General features: G+C 43.7%; 1 protein-coding gene across 17 annotated transcripts in view; it reads left to right on the top strand.

Annotated features, from left to right (window-relative positions):
• KANSL3 (KAT8 regulatory NSL complex subunit 3) overlaps nucleotides 1–23,964 on the top strand; it is a 59,548-nt gene that overhangs the window by 3,118 nt on the left and 32,466 nt on the right. For 10 of the 17 annotated variants that reach the window (XR_001883059.1, XR_001883058.1, XR_001883057.1 and 7 more), the window contains exons 2-5: nucleotides 857–1,121; nucleotides 6,916–7,086; nucleotides 19,126–19,216; nucleotides 19,344–19,529. Coding sequence is in view for 11 of the 17 variants with exons in the window: in XM_017860488.1 (XP_017715977.1) it covers nucleotides 907–1,121; nucleotides 6,916–7,086; nucleotides 19,126–19,216; nucleotides 19,344–19,529 (663 nt within the window). In the remaining 6 variants the exon portion in view is untranslated. Of the gene's footprint in view, nucleotides 1–46; nucleotides 210–856; nucleotides 1,122–6,854; nucleotides 7,087–7,181; nucleotides 7,323–19,125; nucleotides 19,217–19,343; nucleotides 19,530–23,964 lie in introns of those variants that run through there. The other 7 variants (XM_017860492.1, XM_017860493.1, XM_017860494.1 and 4 more) reach the window with 6 other exon arrangements.

Here is a 23,964-nt window from a genome sequence, read left to right as displayed (position 1 = left end):
GGGCGGCGGGCGGCGGGCGGGGGCCAGGAGGCTCCTCCTCGTCGCGAACTCTGGATGACCTTGGCCAAGTCGATTCAGTTCCCCGAGCTGGCGACCTCGTCTGTAAAAAGCGAGTCATGGCCCTGTCTCCTAGATGGAGGCTCGGTGGCGGGAACGCCTGCGGGGCAGCCGGGGGTCCTGGGCGGTTTGCTGGGGACGCCTCGCCGGGGGTGAGGGTGAAAGGGCTTCCACGGGGACCATTTTGTCACAGGCTTTGTGGAGGGAGCTCTCATTTTTATATCAACTCTGGAATATTACGAAGTACCGACAGAACTTTTGTTTCATGCAATAAGAGGGACTTGAAGGAAATGGAGCCCTAGCTGGGATTGGCTTTTTTGAGGCCCGCGTTGCCCTGCCCTTTAGGGGTGCCCACGCCCTTGCTGCGGACCCGGCTCTGTTCGCATTGTCGGTAGAGGATGATGTGAAGCGACAGAGATCCTTAGCTTTCCACGAACTCGTGTTTGTGATTTCCCGTTTGCCAGAACTCTTCCTGCCCACCTAGGAAGTTGTGCTGGCCAAGCAAGTTTAGTTTCTGTCCACGCCAGGTCTTTCTGAACCTCGGGGTCGGTGAGCTGTCCCGTTAGCGAATTTCAGTTCGCTAGAGGTTGAGTATGGGACAACTCACGGCACCTGTTTTTTTTTTTTTTCTCTTTGGTGTTGGTGTGGGATTCCACGAACCCTCCCCACCAGAGGTCTGCTGTGACATGGATACTCAACAGGAATGATAGTAGGTTACAAAAGTAAGCATGTTAGGTGGTGTAGATTGGGAGAAATTCAGAATATTGGAATTGACCTAAACTGAAACTTCTCACTGCAGGTGACTAGCATGCGGATACCCTTGCTCTGACTTTCTGCCCCGCCACTGACATGGCCCACCGGGGTGGGGAGCGGGACTTCCAGACTTCAGCTCGACGCATGGGCACCTCGCTGCTCTTCCAGCTTTCAGTACACGAGCGGGAGCTGGACCTGGTTTTTCTGGATCATAGCTATGCCAAGCCTTGGAGTGCCCACCCAGATGCCAGTAGTGCCCGCCCCACCCGCATGCTCTTTGTCACTCCCCGGCGGCAGCACGAAAGTACCATGTGAGTTTGGGCTTCTAAGGGCTGCTGCTGCCATCACTGGGCAGTGATCAGATGGGAATTTAGAGAGGATTTTCTCAGGATTGACTGGGGGAGATTGTATGAGGCATTTGGATGTTAAATTCAGGCATCTCTTAAGCAGCATAAGGATAGCAGGCTTGAATGTGGATATCTCTATGAGACAGCTGACAAGAATTAGGAAATCATGATGTGCAAATGGAAAGCAGACAACCTATTCCACTTAGATAATAGGATGTGTGGAAAGGGGAAAATCGCAGAGGGTTATTTAACTGGTCAAGAAAAAGACTGAAAAGTTGATTTTAAAAGATTACCACACAGGATAGACTCCTTATCACATCAGTGCTCTGGGTTACTTGACAGTGGCAACAATAGCCTTTTTATAGTAATGCATTTTGCTTTTCTTGGCTTCACACAGGAAGGTTAGAAGCCAGTTCCCAAGACATTGCTTTTTCTCTTTCCTTGTTACAGAGCTGCTATCCATGGGTTAATCTAAATCCTTCTTATGTCTAATGATATTTTCACCCAGCCTATGTTATAGGGTAAGGAAGTTTCATAAACTGACTACCTGATGTGTGATACAGTTACATTTGGTCTAAATAAACCTGTTTGCCGATTCTTTTGCACTTTAAGGCACTCTAATTATATTTCAAGATGTGTTGATGTATTCTGTTATGGTGATCAAAGGAGGACTTTTGGAGAAGAGTTTTTTCTGTTTGTTTTTAATCTGACCTAATGTTTAATCTTTCCTTAAGCACTGGTTTCAATTTTGTGGAGGTTAGAGCCCTTGTAGAGGCTTCTTTAGAGCCCCCCCTCCCGGAATTGAGCCTTAATGACCTGATGAGTTAGAGATACCACGATGTGTGTGTGTGGTTTTTTTTTTTTTTTTTTTGAGACAGAGTCTTGCTCTGTTGCCCAGGCTGGAGTGCAGTGGTGTGATCTTGGCTCACTGCAACCTCCACCTCCTGGGTTCAAGCGATTCTCCTGCCTCAGCCTCCTGAGTAGCTGGGACTACAGGCATGTGTCACCATGCCTGGCTACTTTTTGTAGTTTTAGTAGAGATGGGGTTTAACCCACCATGTTAGCCAGGCTGGTCTCGAACTCCTGACCTCAGGCAGTCCACCCGCCTCGGCCTCCCAAAGTGCTGGGATTACAGGCATGAGCCACCGCCCCTGACCCACTATGTGTGTTTTAAACATGTGCAGAATAGTGTTTTTTATTTCATTTCCCAATGACTTTATAATTTTGTTGCCTTTTTTTGGTTGTACAGGAGATAAAATCTGTAACTTTAGGCAATAATTTAACATAATCCTGATGCCTCTGGCCTAGGACGTAACTGAAAAGCTCCTTTAAATAGTAGTTGAAGTCTTTTCCTTTTTTGCTGTATATTAGCTTCTTGCTGACATTAAAACTCCTGTGGCCACATCTCATGACATTTTCTTAAAGTGAGATTCTGTGGACTTGGTTCTTTTGGTACTTAGGAAATTGTTTCCTTTTATAATCTCTGTCTCCAAATATAGACCCTGAAAGTGAGAATTTGGCATGCTTTAAGAACTCTTTTAGGCTAATGTGGCCAGAATATAATAGCAGTAGGGGTATAAGTGGGAGGTAGGGAGAAGTTGGCAGAGGTTACCTCGTGAAGGAATTTGATTCTAAGAGTGGTGAGAAGCCATTGAAGGATCTTAAGCTAGAGATTCAATATATACTTTAAAAAGATCATTTTGGATTTTTTGTTGAGTATGTTGTAGTGCAGGAGTAGAACTTACAGGACCAGCTGCAGGCTGCCATTGCAATGGACTGAGATGGGCCAGAAATCATGGTATCTTGTATTGGGCAGGAACAGTACAAATGGAGAAATACAGATGGCTTTGAGATGTATTTCATAGGTAGAGTGAATAGGTTAATAGGATCTGCTATAGTGAATTGGAAAGAAGAGCAAGAACCAGGGTTAAAGGAAAAGGTAAAATTAGGATGACAGATTTCTGGCTTGAGCAATTGGGTGGTGCCATGAGTTAGGGAAAACTGGGGGAGGATAGGTTTGTGATGGTGAAATCAAGAGTTCTCTTTTGGGTACACGTATCCAAGTACCTAGCTCAATGTCTGGCCTAGAGAAGGTTATCAGCTCTTTTGCCCACCACCAAATCTAGCTGCACATGATTTCATTTCGTTTCATAATGATGTAATTATTTCAGTCATTGGAAATGGATGCAGTAAGGTCACTGAGGTCAAAAAGTTAACATAAAGTTTGGCAGATAGCCACTAGACCAGTTTGTTTGGCATAGTATTTGGGGTGACAAAGTCGGTGCAATATATCATAAAGTGGGAAGGACTCTTGGGGCACTAATATTTCTTTTTTTCTTTCTTTTCTTTTTTTTTTTTTTGAGTCGGAGTCTCACTCTGTTGCCCAGGCTGGAGTGCAATGGCACAATCTTGGCTCACTGCAACCTCCGCCCCCCAAGTTCAAGCAGTTCTCCTGACTCAGCCTCCCAGGTAGCTGGGATTATAGGCACCCGCCACCATGCCTGGCTAATTTTTGTATTTTTAGTAGAGATGGAGTTTCACCAAGTTGGTCAGGCTCGTCTTGAACTCCTTACTTTAAGCAATCCACCTGCCTTGGCCTCCCAAAGTGCTGGAATTACAGGCATGAGCCACCATGCCTGGCTGGATTTCATTTTAAAATATGAAAGACCTTTAGATGTTCATTTATATTTGTTTCTGTTCTAGGCTCTGTACAAAATGAGCTAAATAGCTAAGGTATGTACATTCCAGGTCATCTGTCTTAGATAATCATACAGAAGGAAATCATAGACTTTACAGCATATATTAATCACTACCAGTTGACTTGCTATTGAAAGGGAAAGTTTGTATGAATTTAAAACCCTCGACCAGCACTGTTTAACAGAACTCTCTGTAATAATAGGAATATTCTATACCTGGGATATCCAGTATGGTAACTGCCACCACATGTATCTGTTGAGCACTTGAAATGTGGCTAATGTTGCTGCGGAACTGAATTTTTTATTTTTTCATATTTTTGAGATGGAGTCTTGCTCTGTCACAGCGCAGGCTGCAGTGTAGTGGTGCGATCTTGGCTCACTGTAACCTCTGCCCCCTGGGTTCAAGCAATTCTCCTGCCACAGTCTCCCAAGTACCTGGGACTACAGGTGCTTGCTGCCACGCCCAGCTAATTTTTTGTATTTAGTGGAGATGGGGTTTCACCATGTTGCCCAGGCTGGTTGCAAAGTCCTGAGCTCAGACAATCCGCACGCCTCTGCCTCCCAGAGTGCTAGGATTACAGGCATGAGCCACCGTGCCTGGCCTTTTTTTTTTTTTTGAGACGGAGTCTCACTGTGTTGCCCAGGCTGGAGTGCAGTGGTGCGACCTCGGCTCACTGCAACCTCTGCCTCCTGGGTTCACACCATTCTTCTGCCTCAGCCTCCCAAGTAGCTGGGACTACAGGCATGTGCCACTATACCCAGCTAATTTTTGTATTTTTAGTAGAGATGGGGTTCTACCGTGTTGGCCAAGCTGGTCTCGAACTCCTGACCTCAGGTGATCCACCCGCCTTGGCCTCCCAAAATGTTGGGATTACAGGCGCAAGCCACTGTGCCCAGCCTGAATATTTAATTCTATTTAAATTTTTTTTTTTTTTTTTTTTTTTTTTTTGGGGGGGGGGCTGAGGTTTCTGTCACCCAGACTGGAGTGAGTGCAGTGGTGTGATCTTGGCTCACTGCAACCTCCGCCTCCCAGGCTCAGTTGATCCTCCCATGTCAGCCTCCCATGTAGCTGGGACCACAAGCTAATTTCTGTATTTTTAGTGGAGACAGGGTTTCACCATGTTACCCACAATGTTGAATTTGTAAGCTCAAGCGTTCTGACCACCTTGGCTTTCCAAAGTGCTGGGATTACAAGCCTGAGCCCTTGTGCCCAGTAATTTCTTTTTTTTTTTCTTTTTTTTTTTTTTGAGACAGAGTGTCACTCTGTTGCCCTGGCTGGAGTGTAATGGCATAATGTCACTGCAAGCTCCACCTCCTGAGTTCACACCATTCTCCTGCCTCGGTGTCCCGAGTAGCTGGGGCTACAGGTGCCCGCCACCACGGCTGGCTAATTTTTTATATTTTTAGTAGAGATGGGGTTTCACTGTGTTAGCCAGGATGGTCTCGATCTGACCTCGTGATCCGCCCGCCTCAATTTAAGTAGTCATGTGTAGCTTATAACTACTGTATTGGACAGTATGTAGGCAATCAACTTGTTAGCCACTTTTCTCCATTTGTACTGTTCTTGTCCCTCAACAAGCTATCATGATTTCTGGCCTATCTCAGTCAACTGCAGTGGCTGCCTCGCTCGTCTTCTAAATTCCACTCCTGAGCTATAGCCTACTAAACAAAAATTGAAAGTGATCTTTTAAAATACTAGTTTGAGGCTGGGCGTGGTGGCTCATGCCTGTAATCCCAGCACTTTGGGAGGCCGAGACGGGCGGATCACGAGGTCAGGAGATCGAGACCATCCTGGCAAACACGGTGAAACCCTGTCTCTATTAAAAATACAAAAAATTAGCCAAGCGTGGTGGCAGGCACCTGTAGTCCCAGCTACTTGGGAGGCTGCGGCAGGAGAGATGGCAGCTGAACCCGAGGAGGCGGAGCTGCAGTGAGCTGCTCTGCACTCTAGCCTGGGTGACAGACGCGAGACTCTGTCTCAAAAAAAAAAAAAAAAAACTAGTTTGAGTTCAAATCAACTTGCTGTGTGGAATATATTGTGCCTTTTTTTGTTTTTTTTTTTGGAGACTGGGGTTTGCTCTTGTCACCCAGGCCCCAGGCTAGAGTGCAGTGACATGATCACAGCTGACTGTAGCCTCAGCCTCCTGGGCTCACGCAAGCCATCCTCCCACCTCAGCTTCCTGAGTAGCTGGGACTGCAGGCACACACCACCATGCCTGTCTATTTTTGTGTTTGTTGTAGAGACGGGGTTTTGCCATGTTGCCAAACTGGTCTTGAACTCTTGGGCTTAAGCAATCCTGCTTCAGCCTCCCGAAGTGCTGGGATTACAAGTATGAATCACTGTGCCTAGCTATATTTGTAATTTATTTATTTATTTTTTGAGACCAGCTCACTCCTGGGCTTAAGTGATCCTCCTGCTTCAGCCTCCCAAAGTGCTGGGATTACAGGTGTGAATCGCTGTGCCTGGCCGTATTTATCATTTATTTATTTATTTTTTTTTGAGACCAGGTGTTGCTCTGTCACCCAGGCTGGAGTGCAGTGATGCAATCATGGCTCACTGCAGCCTTGACTTCCCAGGTGCCAACAGTCCTCCCACCTTAGCCTCGTTAGTGCTGGGATCACAGGCATGTGCCACGTGCCCAGCTAATTTTTGTATTTTTGGTAGAGACAGGGTTTCCTCATGTTGCCCAGGCTGGTCTCGAACTCCTGAGTTCAAGCGATCCACCGGCCTCGGCTTCCCAAAGTGATGGTATTACAGGTGTGAGCCACTGCACCTGGCCCATATTTATCTTTAAAAAAAAATAGATGTTTATCATTTTGTATATAGACTCATTGAAAAAATGACTTTGTGTTCTTCCAGTACATACCATCGTGTCTGAGAAGGCAGAGATCTAGACAAGTGTGGGAAAGATGACTTTGGATCAAAATTTTCTAGTGAATATAATGTGCTTATACGTAATTTAAAGCTGACTGTATTAAAGATACATTTTTTGTCAACCAGATGATTGTTAAATACCTGTGAAGTATGTGTGGCCCGGTCCTATTTCCTCACCTGTTTACAGTGAATCAGACGTCCCAATAGATGTGGAGACGGTCATGTCAACGCCTATGCCACTCTATGACAATCAGAAGGCACGCAGCGTGATGAATGAGTGTGAACGGCATGTCATCTTTGCCAGGACTGATGCAGATGCCCCTCCTCCACCAGAGGACTGGGAGGAGCATGTCAACAGGTAGGCTGCTCATCAGGAGGATGGTCACTGCCCTGTAATTATTTCGTATCATCTTCATTGAAATAACACTTATTAGGACCTTATTTCATTTGCAGCAACACAAGTCAGAGTGTTCTCCAAAGTCTCACATTATAACTCTCAGTTCACCATGCTGTGTGTGAGCTTCTTGAGAGCAGGGCTTACATCTCAGCCATCTTTGCATACTTCACACTAGGACGTTGTCTGGCACACAGTAGGTATATAATGTTTGTTGGATAAATAAGTAAATTAAATTTGATAGATATGATTAGCTCTGTAGTAGCTTCTGTTGTATAAGTTATGATATAGGGGTTACCCAAACTACAAAAAAATGAAATGTACATTTGTAAGGTATTGTGTTTAAATGGTTTATAACTAGGATGATGAAAGTTGTGAAGTCACATGAAAAGCTAACAGATGTTTGAGTGGCTTTTAAAAATAGATTTGCAGGCTATGGAGGGCACACTGAAGCCTGTTTTCATGAGTATACTGGCTAGTTTTGTTCCCAAGCTTTCTACTGCCCCAGGGGACTCAGTACTCCTCTCCTGGTCATTCGTCCCTGTTCATTTGGTAAACATTTACCTAATCACATAACATCTTTTTGGGAATATTTATATGCCATACAATTCAGCTATTTAATGTGTACAGTCATTGGATTTTAGTATAGTCAGAGTTGTATACTCATCACCACTATCAATTTGATAAACATTTTCATCATCCCAGAAAGAAACCTCATACCCATCAACAGTCACTCCCCATTTCCTCCTAGCTTCTCTGGTCCCTAGAAAGCACTAATTGACCTTTGTCTCTATAGATTTGCCTATTCTGAACGTTTCATGTAAACGGAATCATGCAATATGTGGTCTTTTCCTACTGGCTTCTTTCACCCCACATAATATTTTCAAGGTTCAGCCACGTGGTTGTGTGTATCAGCACTTCATTCTTTTTATTGCCAAATGATATTACATTGTATGGATAGCCCACATTTTACTTATTAATTAATCAGTTGATGGATATTTAGGTTATTTTCATTTTTTGGCAATTGTGAATAATGCTGTTATGAACATTTGCATGCAAGTTTTTGTGTGGATCTAAGTTTTTAATTCTCTTAGCTATATACCTGGGAGTGGACTTGTTGGGTCATATGATACCTCTGTATTTAACCTTTGAGGAATTGCCAGCCTATTTTCCAAATTGGCTGTACCATTTTACATTTCTACCAGCAGTGTATGAGGATTCTAGTTTCTCCACATCCTTGCCAACACTTAGTAATTTTCTTCTTTTTTAAAAAAATTACAACTATTCTACTGGGTATAAAGTGGCATCTCATTGTGGTTTCAACTTATATTTTGTTGATGGCTTTTTGTCTGTGTATCCATATATCTACTATATGTAAGGAAATGTTACTTCTTTTTTTTTTTTTTTTTAATTGAGACAGAGTCTCGCTGTGTCGCCCAGGCTGGAGTGCAGTGGCCAGATCTCAGCTCACTGCAAGCTCCGCCTCCCGGGTTTACGCCATTCTCCTGCCTCAGCCTCCTGAGTAGCTGGGACTACAGGCGCCCGCCACCTCGCCCGGCTAGTTTTTTGTATTTTTTTAGTAGAGACGAGGTTTCACCGTGTTAGCCAGGATGGTCTCGATCTCCTGACCTCGTGATCCGCCCGTCTCGGCTTCCCAAAGTGCTGGGATTACAGGCTTGAGCCACCACGCCCGGCTGAAATGTTACTTCTTATATCGGGAGTTGGTAGGTGGTAACTTTCCACAATTTCAGAGAACCCTTATTTTCTAATATATAGAGAGAAAGAGGGGTAGAAAGTTTGAGGTAATTGACATGATTACTGAAGCTGGTTGGAAGTTGGAAATGAGACTGAACAGGTGTGCTTGTGTGATCAAAACAGCAGCTGTTGAGGGAGGAGCAGTTCTGCACCTTGGTTGAAAAAAGCTTGTGAAGAACATGGTTAGGGTCTTGCATTGGAATTAATTTAGTGCCTTAAGAAGCTCTTTTCTCACACCTGTAATCCCAGCACTTTGAGAGGCTGAGGCGGGTGGATCACCTGAGGTTGGGAGTTCAGAACCAGCCTGACCAACATGGACAAACTCTGTCTCTGCTAAAAATACAAAATTAGCCGGGCGTGGTGGCGCGTCATGCCTGTAATCCCAGCTACTTGGGAGGCTGAGGCAGGAGAATTGCTTGAACCTGGGAGGCAGAGGTTGTGGTGAGCTGAGATCACGCCATTGCATTCTAGCCTGGGCAGCAAGAGTGAAGCACCGTCTCAAAAAAAAACTCTTTTGAGCTTCAGATAAAGAAGAAAACTAAACTGCTATGAATGAAGATCAACTACTGGAATATTGCTAGAGTCAGTATATTCAGCAAAAGGATTTATCAGTTTTTACAGTTAATAATAAAAATAACAACGATGGTAATAACAAAAAGGAGCCAGCATTTGTTGAGTGTTTTCTAGGTGCCAGACATTGTATCAGGCTCTTCAAATGCATTGTCTGTTAATCCTCCCAATGACTCTTGGAGGTATAACCCCCTTCATCTCTGCTTAACAGGATGAAGAAACTGAGCTCAGAGTGTTTAAGAAACCTTAATTAGGAAGTGATGAAGAAGGAGTTTGTTCAAACCAAGCAGTCTGACTCCAGAACCCAGTGTTCTCAACTACCATACCCTCTGCCTTCATTAAGGGCAGTAAGAAGAGATTAAGACCAGTTAGTGGTGGCTGAACAAGGTGGCCTCGTATGGTTATGTATCCCTTTGTGGTATTTTCCACTACCTTTTCCTTTGCAATTTCAGAAAGTACATAGGAGAACTGTGTGAATTTTTTTTTTTTTTTTTGTCGTCAGTTCATCCATGGTTATGATTAAGAGGTTTTTGTGGACAATTCATACTTATCAAAAGTCATTAGAGACTTAATAATACTATAAATACCAGGTTTTTTTTTTTTTTTTTGAGGCAGAGTCTCACTCTGTCACCCAGACTGCAGTGCGGTGGCACGATCTCAGCTCACTGCAAGCCTCAGCCTCCAGGACTCAGGTGATTCTCCCAGGTGGGAACCTTAGCCTCCCAAGTAGCTGGGACTACAGGAGTACGTCACCATTTCTGGCTAATTTTTGTAGTTTTTGTAGAGATTGGGTTTCGCCATGTTGCCTAGGCTGGTCTCAAACTCCTGGCTCAAGTGATCTGCCCACCTTGGCCTCCCAAAGTGCTGGGATTATAGGTGTGAGCCACTGCACTTGGCTGAGTTTCTTAATTTGTAAGGAGAGATATAACTGCAAAGCATAAGAGACGCTGGGGTGGTCTGGCCAGAGTGTCTGTTCTCAGCAGGAAAGTCTGGAAAACCATTTTATTTCAGAAGTGAATAGATAAGTGGAGAGTCTACACAGGAGGCACAGCAGAGTAGCTGGAAGTACACATCTTTCCTCTAGGCAAGGTGGGTCCACAGATTAGGCCCGGGTGCACTTTCTCCTGCCTGTCCTTTAGAGAAACACTGACAGATTCTTACGTTTGGCTTTTCTTTCTCCAGTTTCCTTGTGGACCACCATCCTTCTGTTACGACATTGCCACAGATTGATGTAATTCATTAAAGCTCAGTTTATGCTAGATTATTTGTTTTCTTAGTGTCTGATGAGATTTTGGAGGCCTTCTCTCATTGGCAGCAGTCTTACAAACTGTCTCTTTTGGTTGTAACTTTTGTATATAACCGATTTTATTATTTAATGATAACTTACTAGCTTCAGTTTCAGAGATCACCATTTTGTGACCCTGTCCCTGAGTCTGTAGCCTGTTTGGAGCTTGCAGTTCCTTCTGCTGTGATTATAATCATCGTGTTGCCATTCTTTCCTTGACTTGATTGTTAAATTGCTGCTTCCTTTCTTCTTGTATAAAGTCATGTAAAATTAGTTTCCCACATCAAGAGCTCCATGAACGGTGTAGGTCGGCTCCCTAGAACTCTGGAGTTTTTTCCTGGAGAGTTTACTGATCGCTGTTTGTCTGTAGAGGCAGAAACTTAATTTCCTTGTTAAGAGCTTTTTTCTTGAATGATTTCAGTAGATACTGTCTTCAAATAACTTTATGTGTATAGGCCAGGCACAGTAGCTCTCGCCTGTAATCCCAGCACTTTGGGAGGCTGAGGCGGGAGGATCATTTGAGGCCAGGAGTTCGAGACCAGCCTGACCAACATAGTGAAACCCTGTCTCTACTAAAAATAGTAAAAATTAGCTGGGCGTGGTGGCGAATGCCTGTAATCTCAGCTACTTGGGAAGCTGAGGCAGGAGGATCTCTTGAACCTGGAAGGCAGAGGTTGCAGTGAGCCTAGATCGTGCCACTGCACTCCAGCCTGGGCAACAGAGCGAGACTCCCATCTCAAAAAAAAAAGAAGCATGCTCCTCCCTTCCCTGCCCCCGACTCTGGCTTTCTTTATTAATGGTTGATATTTTGTGAAATGGTTTAAATATTGCTACCTTATTTAATTGTCTGTATTAGGGGTTGTCTATGACCATGGGCTGATTTAAATTTGACCCATTGCTTGTTTTTGTGTGGAATGGTTTTTACATTTTAAATGGTTGCAAAAAAATTTAATAGTGTTTCATGACACGTGAAATTAAAATTTCAGTGTGCATAAACTTTTATTGGGATACAGTCATTTTCATTAGGTATTATCCATGGCCACTTTTGCACTAAAACCACAAAGTTGAATAGTGGCAGAAACCATATGGCCTGCAAACCCTAGAACATTTTCTATCCAGCCTCTTATAGAAGAGTGAGCTGCCTGGGTCATGTTCTTGTGTCTGCGTGCCATGGCATGTGACTTAGAGGACCTTTGAAAATGATTTCTATTTGCTGGCATAGTGATGTAGTCCTGAAGATGTTGGGCCAGCTTTTTTTTTTTTCCCTCCAGATGTTTGTCAAATGCCAAGTTTCATTAGTTGCATAGCTTTTGAAAGGCATTTAATAAAATTTTCCTGACACGTGATACTTCTCAGCATTGCTCAAATGGATTTTAGGACATTTCCAACATTTCAGCGAAAGAATGTAGTATCCAAAAGCAGGCTTTCTTATCTTAGAAATCAGAACTTCTGAATTCCAGCCAAAAACACCCCATTTTCCTTTTCTGAACTTTCTTTAATTATATATTCAATATTGTATGTATCTGTATAAATCTTAGGTTGGATGTTTGAAATTTTAAGTCCAAGGTCTTTGAGTTATCGTCCCTCCTTCACCTCGCCCACCCTCTTTCTTTCCCCTTCCTTCGTTCCTTCCCTTCTAGTGTTTAGACAAAGAATTTTATAATCTGAAAAAGGAAAGTATGACTGTTGAGTTTATCTGATGTCCTTTGTGTCTCCTTGTTTGACTTCTGGTTTAAAAAAAAGTCCTTTAGATATTTTAATGTTGAATTAATTAGTCTCCTTTGAAACAGTATCCAAAATTTGAAAATATCAGATATTTTCAGGACCAATGTTATATTTTAGCTGCTTTGAATAGAATGAGCCAGAGGTCAGCATATCATTCAGGTTCAGTCAGAGCAGGGAGAACAAAAGTTTCTCTGATCTCATCTAGGAAAGGAAGAAAAGGCATTTTTGCCCTCATGAAAATTGGATAGGCGGGTAGGGCGGGGGGTGGGGTGTGCCAGTTGACTCACCACAGTTCCCATCAGCTATTTGACTGTTTAGCTTGTATTTAAAATTCTGTCTCCTGTTTTTACAATTTTCCCTAATTATATCTCTTGCATGCTCTTTATCTTAATCTTGGTTTAGATCATTTTTTTTCTGCCCACTTAATTTTCCAGCCTCCCACGAAGCTGACAAAATATAGAGATCATGTTTCAATTCTTGGAGTCACTTTGTTGTATATCCAGTAGCAATCCTAAGAACTTTTTCTGGGATTTTGGACTCTCAACATTGTGGTTTTAAAATATAATTTCAGCTGTCATTGGTGTATGATGATAATTTCTAAATAGCTTTCTAACCCTCCGCACCTTGCATTCACATCATTTTCCTCACTCCCATAATTTTGGATTGCAGAATTAATACAGAGTAAGAAAAACAAATCGGGAAAACATCATCATATAATAAAAACAGGATAATTTTGGAAATGCTGTTGATGTTTCATAAATAAATTATACCTCATTCTCTGTTGTTGGAATTCAAGTTTACAGTGTGATCAATAGGCTTTGAGAAAGCTCCAGAGATTGTTGAATGTGAAAAAACTGTATTCGTTGCTTAACCTGGTTGATTATAAATTAGCATGATTGCTGGAGGTAAGGCTGCAATATATTACTACTTTCAAGATGCTACAGGTCCTTTATACCTATTATTTTCAAAGAACTGGAAATCCAGAGATTTTTGGTTTTTTTGTTTGTTTGTTTTTGAGATGGAGTCTCATTCTGTCACCCAGGCTGGAGTATAGTGGGGTGATCCCAGCTAACTGCAACCTCTGCCTCCTGGGTTCAAGCGATTCTGCTGTCTCAGTCTCCCGAGTAGCTGGGATTACAGGCTCGTACCACCATGCCCAGTTAGTTTTTCTGTTTTTAGTAGAGACGGGGTTTCACCATGTTGGCCACGCTGGTCTCCACCTCCTTTCTGACCTCAGGTGATCCACCCTCCTCATTCTCCCAAAGTGCTGGGATTACAGGCGTGAGCCACCATGCCTGGCCTTATCCAGAGATTTTAACACGGATAGCCTTTGGTCATTTCCATTTGAAGAAATTTATCCTACAGAGATACTTGTGTGAGTGTATAAAATACAGATAGATAGGGCTGGGCGTGGTGACTCACACCTGTAATCCCAGCACTTTGGGAGGCTGACATGGGCGGATCGCTTGACCAGCCTGGCCAACATGGTGAAACCTCGCCTCTACTAAAAATATAAAGATTAGCTGGGCATGGTGGCACGCCCCTGTAGTCCTAGCTACTCTGGAGGCTGAGGCAGGAGAATCACTTGAACCTGGGAGGCAGAGGTTACAGTGAGCCGAGATTGCACTATTGCGCTCCAGCCTGGGCAACAGAGCGAGACTCTTGTCTCAACAAAAACAATAATTAATAATAAAATATAGATAGATGTGTATGTATATATTTGAGGAAGACAGGGGTGGTCACTGCAGTGGCTTATAAATTGCAAAAAAAAATGCACAACCTAAATGTCCACAAATAAGGTACAACTTACCTAGCCTTTAAAAACAAAGAGATGTATTAACATGGAGATATATCCATGTTTGTAGAGAGCTTTTTCAAATGACTTGTAAGCATCTACTCTGCCTCCTCCTATCCTCTTGCCACCATTAAATTCTCAAGCCCATCTGAGAATCACTGTACGTAAGAGAGCTATTAGTCTTGTGAGTCTGCTGTGCATTTAAATAATGTGACAGAAAACAAGATAATGAACCAATGGGGCTGGAGCTTCTGGTCTCAACAAACCTTCCCGGTTCCAAGGCATCCTGAGTCCCAACATTGAGTTGAAACTTTCATCCCCTCACCTTTTAAGTCCAGAATCTCTGAATATCAAACCACAAAAACTGGATCCTGATGAAGTAGCGGAGATTAAGCCAAGATAACTAGGGAAGAATAAGAAAAAGGACAATTCCAAGAAACCTCAGACTGCTTCTAGTACCCCCAAAAGGGGGTTACAAAAGGATGGGAGGTTTTGGCAGTTAAGAGAGGATTTAGCTGTAGCAAGGAAAGCTTCTGAAGATGGAGGGCGCTTCTGAAGAAGACAGTCATCCCATTTGTTTCTCTAATCTTGGATTTCCACTGCTCTCAGCTTTTGCTGCTATCAGTAATCATAGTTAACCTGAATTGTTTTATTGTTAGAAGGAACTTAGAGGTAATCTAGCTGTATTTATTTTGTGGACAAGAAGACTCAGAGCACATGGCTCTTTATTAGAGAGTGGGATATAGAACCCTTGTCCCTAGGTAGGGTTCTCCTGGATCCTGTAACTGTGGTTAAGTTGTAAAACTGGAGGTGTGGTAGGTGGAGATTTTATTTTACAGAAGGAAAAGGAGTTTGACTATTGTTTTCCTCCTTTCTGGAGGGTATTTGCTCTATCCAGGAACTTTTAGATAGTTGTACCAAGTGAATAACAAAGGGTAATTTGTCCTCCGTCTGCATAGCCACTGGGTCATATTGTTGGTGTTCTAGAACAATGACCTGTAGAAATGAGAGTATCTTGTGGGGTGGGATATGATGGAAAGGATGCTGGTCTCTTATGAAGCTAGAGAAACTGAGATTGTTGATGTTGTTCCTGCAGTCTGACTGTCTTGGTGAAGGACATAGATCATGTGCCTGTGTGCCTCTTTGCTCCTCAGCATTAACATGGTATAGAGTCTGAGGGTTTGGATAGGGACCTGGCTGTTTACAGAACTTAGAATGCAGTGTGCACACAATCCATCTATTTATTTATTCAGCAGATGTTTAACTCCCCAGTATGTGTGAGACTCTGTTTTATGTGCTGTAGATATAGCACTTAAACAAAACCAACAAAAGTCCTGGCCATGTTGGCCTTTTACACCTTGGCAGAGAGAAACAAACTAAACAAATAAATAGCATGGAGGGACTATGAGGTAGTGATACCTCTGGAAAGCAGGTTAGTGAATCCCAGGGTAACATTGGAGGGTTACAGTGTTAAATAGGGATAGGTCAGAGCAAGCCTCAGCAGAAGGTGACATTTGAGCAACAACCTGAAGGAGATGAGAGAGGAAGCCATTGTTTCAGGTTGGCGTAATGAAGGGCAGGGCCCTGGTCTGTGATGCAGGAGCGTGCCTGGTGTGTGTGTGAGGGCAGGGGAGTGGAAGGTGCTGTGAGGGAAGGCAGTGTGGGTGAAGTAAGTGAGGATCAGTCATGGATGATAAGATCTGAAAGACATGGAGTCCATGCAGCCCATTGCAAGGACTTTGGCTTTTAACTGATTGAACTGGGACCACTGAAGGACTTTGAGCAAATTAGTGACATGATCTGACTTAGTTTTTTCAATTAATTCTTCCAAATTGGCTTTTCCAGAAGGTTGTACTAATTTATATTTCCATCAGCAGAATACAGAGAGAGTTCTTTTGTACCCTCTCAACAACAGAGAATTATTAAACTTAATTTTACCAGTTTGATAGGTGAAAATAATACTTTATTAATTTGCACTTGTTGGTTCTTTTTTTTTTTAGACAAGGTCTTGCTCTGTCGCCCTGTGGCATGATCATACATTACTACAGCCTTGATATCCTAGACTCAAGCCGTCCTCCAGCTTTAGCCTCCTGAATAGCTGGAACTTTGGGCACCTGCCACAAGGTCTCACTTTGTTGCCCAAGCTGGTCTCGAACTCCTGAGTCCAAGCTATCCTCCTGCCTCAGACCTTGCCTGGCTGCATTTAATTTTTTTTTTTTTTTTTTTTTTTTGAGATGGAGTCTCTCTCTCTCGCCCAGGCTGGAGTGCAGTGGCACTGTCTCAGCTCACTGCAACCTCTGCCTCCCAGGTTCAGATGATTCTCTTGCTTTAGCCTCCCAAGTAGCTGGGACCACAGGCGCGCGCCACCACACCTGGCTAAGTTTTGTATTTTTAGTAGAGACGGGGTTTCACTATATTGGTCAGGCTGGTCCCAAACTCCTGACCTTGTGATCCGCCCGCCTTGACCTCCTGAAATGCGAGGATTACAGGCATGAGCCACCACGCCCAGCCTGTTTAATTTTGAAGTAGAGTTGACTTTACTTCTTTTGTGACCTACCTTTTGTGTTCTTTGCCCTTGAGTATTTCATCTTTTTTTTTTTTTTGAAACGGAGTCTCGCTCTGTCGCCCAGGCTGGAGTGCAGTGGCCGGATCTCAGCTCACTGCAAGCTCCGCCTCCTGGGTTCCCGCCATTCTCCTGCCTCAGCCTCCCAAGTAGCTGGGACTACAAGCGCCCGCCACCTCGCCCGGCTAGTTTTTTGTATTTTAGTAGAGACGGGGTTTCACCATGTTAGCCAGGATGGTCTCGATCTCCTGACCTCATGATCCGCCCGTCTCGGCCTCCCAAAGTGCTGGGATTACAGGCTTGAGCCACCGCACCCGGCCGAGTATTTCATCTTTTTCTTATTTTCTAGAGCCTCTTTCTATTTTAATGAAATGGCAGTCATTTTCTCATTGTGTTTTGATCTTGTTTATACTTTTTAAATTTAATTTAATTTTATTTTATTTTTAAGAGACATGTTGCCCAGGCCGGACTTGAAGTTCTGGGCTCCTCATGCCTCTGCCTCCCAAGTATGTGGAACTACAAGCACATGCTACCATGCCTGGCTTAAAGTTTGAATTTTTTTTTTTTTTCAAGAGGGAATCTCACTCTGTCACCCAGGCTAGAGTGCAATGGCACAGTCTCGGCTCACTGCAACCTCTGCCTCCCGGATTCAAGTGCTTCTTCTGCCTCAGCCTGCCGAGTAGCTGGGACTACAGGCGCACGCAACCACGCCCAGCTAATTTTTGTGTTTTTAGTAGAGACGGGGTTTCACCATATCGGCCAGGCTGGTTTTGAACTCCTGGTCTCGTGATCCACCCACCTCGGCCTCCCAAAGTGCTGGGATTACAGATGCCTGGCCAAAGTTTGAAATTTTTATGTAGTTACATTTCTCTTTCTTCCTTTTATGTCTTCTTTTTCTTCCATCTGAAATTTATTTTGATGTAGAATGATATGTAGGGATCAGATTTTCTTTTTCCAGTTGGCCAGTGGTTGTCTCAGCCCTACATTTAGGGACTTTATCTAGACTGATTTGAAATGCTGCCTTGATCCCATTCCAGGGTCTCATTTGGGTGCAGCACGCACGTAATTTTTTTTTTGAGACAAGGCCTCACTATCACTGAAGCTTTGGGTGCAGTGGCATGATCACGGCCCACTGCAGCCTCAACCCCCTGGGGCCAAGTGATCCTCCCACCTCATGCTCCCGAGTAGCTGGGGCTACAGGCATGCACTACCCATGCCCAGCTAATTTTTGTATTTTTTTGTAGAGATGGAGTTTTGGCATTTGCACAGACTGGTCTTGAATTCCTGAACTCAAGCGATCCACCCCACTTGGCCTCCCAAAGTGCTGGGATTATAGGCGTGAGGCACTGCGCCTGGCCATCATCAGCTTTTTTTTAAGGCAGGGAGAATAGGTAAATATTATAGAGCATCTTCAATTGCCTTTCTTTTGGTATCTTTACAAAGGTCACTAGCCAGAGTTAGAGCATCTGAGTAATTAGAATTGCTGGGAGTGGGGTCAAGGGGGACAATAATAAGCTCCATATCACTATGCTGGGTGTGATGAAGTGGAGATGAGAACAGTAGGATAGATGTCTGCGACTCACAAAGCCTCAGTAAGTAATAGGTAAGCAATAAGCAATAAGGTAGATGTGTGAATGCCAGTGCCGTATACTGGGATGATAACATATTAGTCTATATGGAACAGGCCTCTCGAAAATAAATTTGCTAATTGTGTGACATATAGAAAAAATAGAAAAAATACATATGGAAAAGAGAGAGTAGTGTGGGGTAGAATATTGAAGGGTGGAAGAATAGCCTCTTTATTGGTTATGTTTCTGCTATATTTTTGTTCTTAAATCTAGTTTAAAAAGAATTCTTACCTTAGTCTGAGATTTTAGTACATTAAAATGCTTGCTAATCCTGTCTGCCTTTTTGTGTGAAATATATAACTTATGAAATTCAAATATGTCTGTTCAATGGTGCTGTGCTTTTATTTATGATTGGGATTATTTTAGTTACTAAGCCAATAATTAGCTTTGCTAACCTGAAAGACTTTATTCATGACTAGTCTTGTACTGTGTATATTATTGTGTGTGTGTGTATATGTGTGTGTGTTATTAATACAAATGTGTGCTGTGACGATTTCATTTGGTAGGATTGGGACCAGAATCTAGGTCTTGTGTTTTAGCTCAGTGGTCTTAGACTAAGCTACTTCGTTTTACTGTTCCATGGTGGAGACATAAAACTATGGCATAATCTTCTTTATATGGTGTACATACATGGGGAGCGTCCCCAGGGTTTGACTATAATTCCTCAGAGTTTCCCTTATAGGACTGGCTGGACAATGGCCCAGAACAAGCTATTCAACAAGATCCTCAAAGCCCTGCAGTCTGACCGGCTTGCCCGCTTGGCCAACGAAGGGGTAAGACACCAGAAATCCGCCCACAGTGGGCTCTTCGTAGTTCAGGCCTCACTGGCTGACTGACTTGTCCCCCCACTTGTTAACCAGGTAGTCCTCATGCTTTATCACTTCCACTTACATCCTTCAGGCTTGTAATGAGCCAGTGCTGCGCCGTGTTGCTGTGGACAAGTGTGCAAGGAGAGTGCGGCAGGCTCTGGCAAGTGTGAGCTGGGACACCAAGCTGATCCAGTGGCTGCACACCACCCTCGTGGAGACCTTGAGTCTGCCCATGCTGGCAGCCTACCTGGATGCTTTGCAGACACTGAAGGGGAAGGTAAGGCTGTGATTGGTGTCTGCCCTGTCCTAGGGATAGCCAGCCTCTCCTGTGGGTTCAGGATGTGGGGTTGGGCAGGATAATTATCTGGTCGGTCTGGGGTGCATGGTCAAAACTAACGGGTTTGGTATTAAAATTGGGAGACAGGGTATCATTTCACATTTGTGTCTGGTGTAAACGTTTTCAGCCCTCCTAGCTCCAGGATGAGGTACGGGGCCTGAAAACCAGAGTGTATGGTTAGCCTTTCTAGCCTTGCAGCCTGTGGTTGAAGTCATGGCTGAATTGAATTATCATGAAGTTGATGAAGGGTTTACCAGGGAAGAGTTTGTTGAGAAAGGTGACAGAAGCAGACCCTTGGTGCTCAGAGCACTGGGAGATTGCAGAGCGGGGGTGTGCCGTGATGCCTTCAACTCTGCTCCCCAGGGCATGAGCCTTTCGTAGCAACACTTAGGCTTTTATAGTTCAGTGCGAACATATCATTATAGTTCCCTGCTTTCTTACTTAGTATTGCACAAAGTTAAACTGTTTTTCTTGGTGATTCCAGCGATTGCATCAGGCTCTCCTCAGTGTGGTAGAATGTGGATGCTGGAGGCAGATTGCCCGGCTGATCTCAGCTTTGTCACTGATTAGCTGTGTAAGCTTGGACTAGTGTCTCATTTCTAAAATGTGGCTGATAATAATACCTATCTAGCAGTTTTGTGAAAATTAGTTAATTCAGGTAGAGTGCTTAACACAAAATTGGGCACATAGTAAGCAGTGAGCCCACAGTAACTATTAACAGTTATTTAAGTAGTACCCTCATAGGTTCTTGAAATATTTGGGGTGTTTTTCTCCAATGCAAAAGGGCCTCACAGCCAGGTGTAGTAGCTCATGCCTATTATCCTAGCACTTCGGGAGGCTGAGGCAGAAGGATCGCTTTAGCTCAGGAGTTTGAGACCAGCCTGAGCAACATAGCAAGACCTTGTCTCTACTAAAAATAAAAAAATTAGCCAGGCATGGTGGCACGTGCCTGTAGTCCCAGCTACTTAGGAGGCTGGTGGGAAGAGGCTGTAGTGAGTTTGATCCCGCCACTGCACTCCAGCCTGGGTGACAGGAGACCCTGTCTCTAAGAAAAATAGAGAAGAGAAAGAACTGATTCAGTCAAAGTCGTCTGAGGCCTTTTTTTTTTCTTTGGAGACAGGGTCTTCCTGTCTCACTCAGGCTGGAGTGCAGTGGCACTATCATAGCTCGCTATAACGTCGAACTCCTGGGCTTAAGCAATCCGCCTGCCTCAGTCTCCCAAGTAGTTGGGACTAGAGGTGTGTGCCACCACCACACCCAGCTAAATTTTTTTTTTTTTTTGAGACAGAGTCTCGCTCTGTTGCCCAGGCTGGAATGCAGTGGCATGATCTTGGCTCACTGCAACTTCTGCCTCCTGGGTTCAAGCAATTCTGCCTCAGCCTCCTGAGTAGCAGGGACTACAGGCTTGTGTCACCCTGCCCGGCTAATGTTTTTGTATTTTTAGTAGAGACAAGGATTTCATCGTCTCTCGATGTCCTGACCTCGTGATCTGCTCGCCTCGGCCTCCCAAAGTGCTGGGATTACAGGCGTGAGCCGCCACACTCTGCCACACCCAGCTAAATTTTTAATTTTTTATAGAGACGGTTTTGCTATAGGCTCGTCTTGAATTCCTGGCCTCAACCAATCCTCCCACCTTGTCCTCTCAAATTGCTGGGATACAGGCATGAGCCTGATTCCGTTTTTGACTTTTTTTTTTTTTTAATAGTTTTACTTTCTGCTTCATAGGAAGCTGGCTCATCTTGCTGCTGTAAGTTGCCTGGCCAACACATTCCCTCAGCCATCCCCAAAACTTGCAGACTCATTGTTTCTTATCTGTTTTTAAGTTAAAGGGTGCCAAGTTTGTTAGAAGCCTGGTTTAGTGCTGAAATAAAACTCAGGACTAGATACATTAATGATACTCATGGTAGGAAATTTGACATTAGTTTTTCCGTTTAATACTTATTTTGAGCCCTATGTGTGTCAGGTACTGGGGTGAGCAAAACAAAACTGGTCCCTTCTCTGGTGGAGTGTATTTTCTTTTTTTTTTTTTTTTTTTTTTTTTTTTCTGAGACGGAGTCTCACTCTGTTGCCCAGGCTGGAGTGCAGTGGCCGGATCTCGGCTCACTGCAAGCTCCGCCTCCCGGGTGTACGCCATTCTCCCGCCTCAGCCTCCCGAGTAGCTGGGACTACAGGCGCCCGCCACCTTGCCCAGCTAGTTTTTTGTATTTTTTAGTAGAGACGGGGATTCACCGTGTTAGCCAGGATGGTCTCGATCTCCTGACCTCGTGATCCGCCCGTCTCGGCCTCCCAAAGTGCTGGGATTACAGGCTTGAGCCACCGCGCCTGGCCGTGGAGTATATTTTCTAGTGAAGAAAGAGACAAATGAAAAGGGAGTCCCAGACTTTCCCCCGTACTGCTCCCCTATAGTAGAAACCCTGGACCTGGGAGGTGAGTGGTGGGCAGGTAGAGTATGGGGCCCAGACAGTGGTGGCCCAGAAGTATTGTAGGCCTCTTCACATATGTTCTCCTCAGCATTCTACCTACGGTAAAAGTGTAACGTTGGTGAATACACTGTAGGAGATGAGTGTTGGTAGTGCCCAGGGTCTCAGTTCTCTGGTGACCCTGCCTCACTCACCATGGCTAGCATAATTTCCCTTTAAGGAGGAATTTGTACTGCTGCCCTATTTAAGTTACTGACTGGACATATCCTGTGTGAATGTCAGTTACTATGAGCATGGCAGACCACTGGGGGATTCCACATCATGCATAGTTGGGTGCTTTCCTCCCATGCTGCTGGGCCATGGTGTGGGTTGGCTGGAATGGTCGAAGGCTCGCTGGTACACCAGTGAGCAAGGGCCTCAGACTTGAGGCAACATCCTCTCTGGCCTGTGCTCTCCACAGTGGTCCCTCTGCCATCGGACTCTTATTTTCCTATGACTATATTTAGATTCACAATAAATACTTTGGTTGTTTCCCAAAGGATATAAATGATTATAGGATTGTTTTACTTTTAAAGTGTCTGCTGGATGTGAAAGCGCAGGTGGACAGAATCATGCTCTTCACCCAGCTACTTTCACCATTAGATCCGTTATGATAAAGAGAATGTACAGACCTTAGCCTTTTAGTCAGCTGTTGAGAGTGAATGCAATGCTGGAAAGACCAGGGAAGCTTGGTCTTCCCAGCTCCAAGTGGAAAAGTCAGTTATTGATTATCCCTTGTTGACAGGAAGCAAGTTTCAAGCCTTTTTGGTTTCATAGCTATACAGTACTGCTAGATAAAGCTTAACCCAGGGTCAGATCCTTTGCCTCAAAGTGTTGAGTGGCTCACAGTTCTAGAGTGAGTTACAAAGAACGGGAAGATCCTTTGCAGTTTGGTCTTGGTTTGGTCTTATCTTTCCTACTGGCTTTTTACATCCTCCTCCTTCCTTACTTGAATCCTTGACTTTAGTCCATATGTGCCTGGACTAAGCTCTGCATGTTCTTGCCTCTTGCTGGTGTCTCTGATTGGAAGGCTTTTCTCTCATCTTGTGTTGGAATCCTGCCCGTTCCAAAGAGCCTGTCTCATTTCACATGCTGCATCTTAGATGAAAATTGCCTCAGCTTCTCCTTCTCCATTGCGTGGTTTGAATCATAGCAGTTTGGGCTTCTGTTTCTTTCATGGCAGTTACCGGTCTTTCCCTATTCCCGTCCCCCACCGTTATTTGGGTGTTTGTCTTTTACCTCTTGTAGAATAAATTCCTCTGCAGTACTAGCCTCGTGCCTTGTAAAAGCAGTTGCACGAATATTTGTTTCCTGAGTTAAACAGAGAAAGTCTAATGGTTATAATTCTCTAATTTCTCATATAGAAATCCATTTAGTGTCTCTGTTTTTAAATTAAGAGCAACTTATCTTCTGCTATTTTTGGAGTTTTACAACTTGCATCAAAACCATAGCACTTTTATTCTCCAATTTTCAAAACCTTTTGTTTTCTGAAAACTGCCTGTAATATTAAAACATTTTTCCTTTCCCCTAGGTCATTTTGACCTTTTGTGGGTAGCATGGAATTCGCAGATATTTCTTCTCAGTGTAAGCATCAACATGTCTGAAACCTATATTTGCACATCTGTAATGTTACATTTCTGGTAGATGGTAAAAAACAGACATGAGATAAAGTACACTGTACATAGTATAGCAGGATATATATATTTGTACATAATAACAGGATTATTTAGTTGGTATACCACAGCTTGAAGGCAGTACTCTAGAAGAAAATGGAGATTAAACAAAATTATAAAATCAACTGATACTCATTGAGGAAATTTAGGGAACATAGAAATCTGTAAAGGAAAAAGTCACCCATAAACTCTATAGAGATCATTATTAACATTTTGGCTTCTTTTTTTTTTTTTTTTTTTTTT

The sequence above is a fragment of the Rhinopithecus bieti genome, unplaced genomic scaffold, assembly GCF_001698545.2.
Source record: "Rhinopithecus bieti isolate Rb0 unplaced genomic scaffold, ASM169854v2 scaffold_54331, whole genome shotgun sequence".
Classification (NCBI taxonomy): Eukaryota; Metazoa; Chordata; class Mammalia; order Primates; family Cercopithecidae; genus Rhinopithecus; species Rhinopithecus bieti.
Note: the sequence above shows the minus strand (reverse complement) of the source record. Positions and strands in the feature narration are given on the sequence as shown.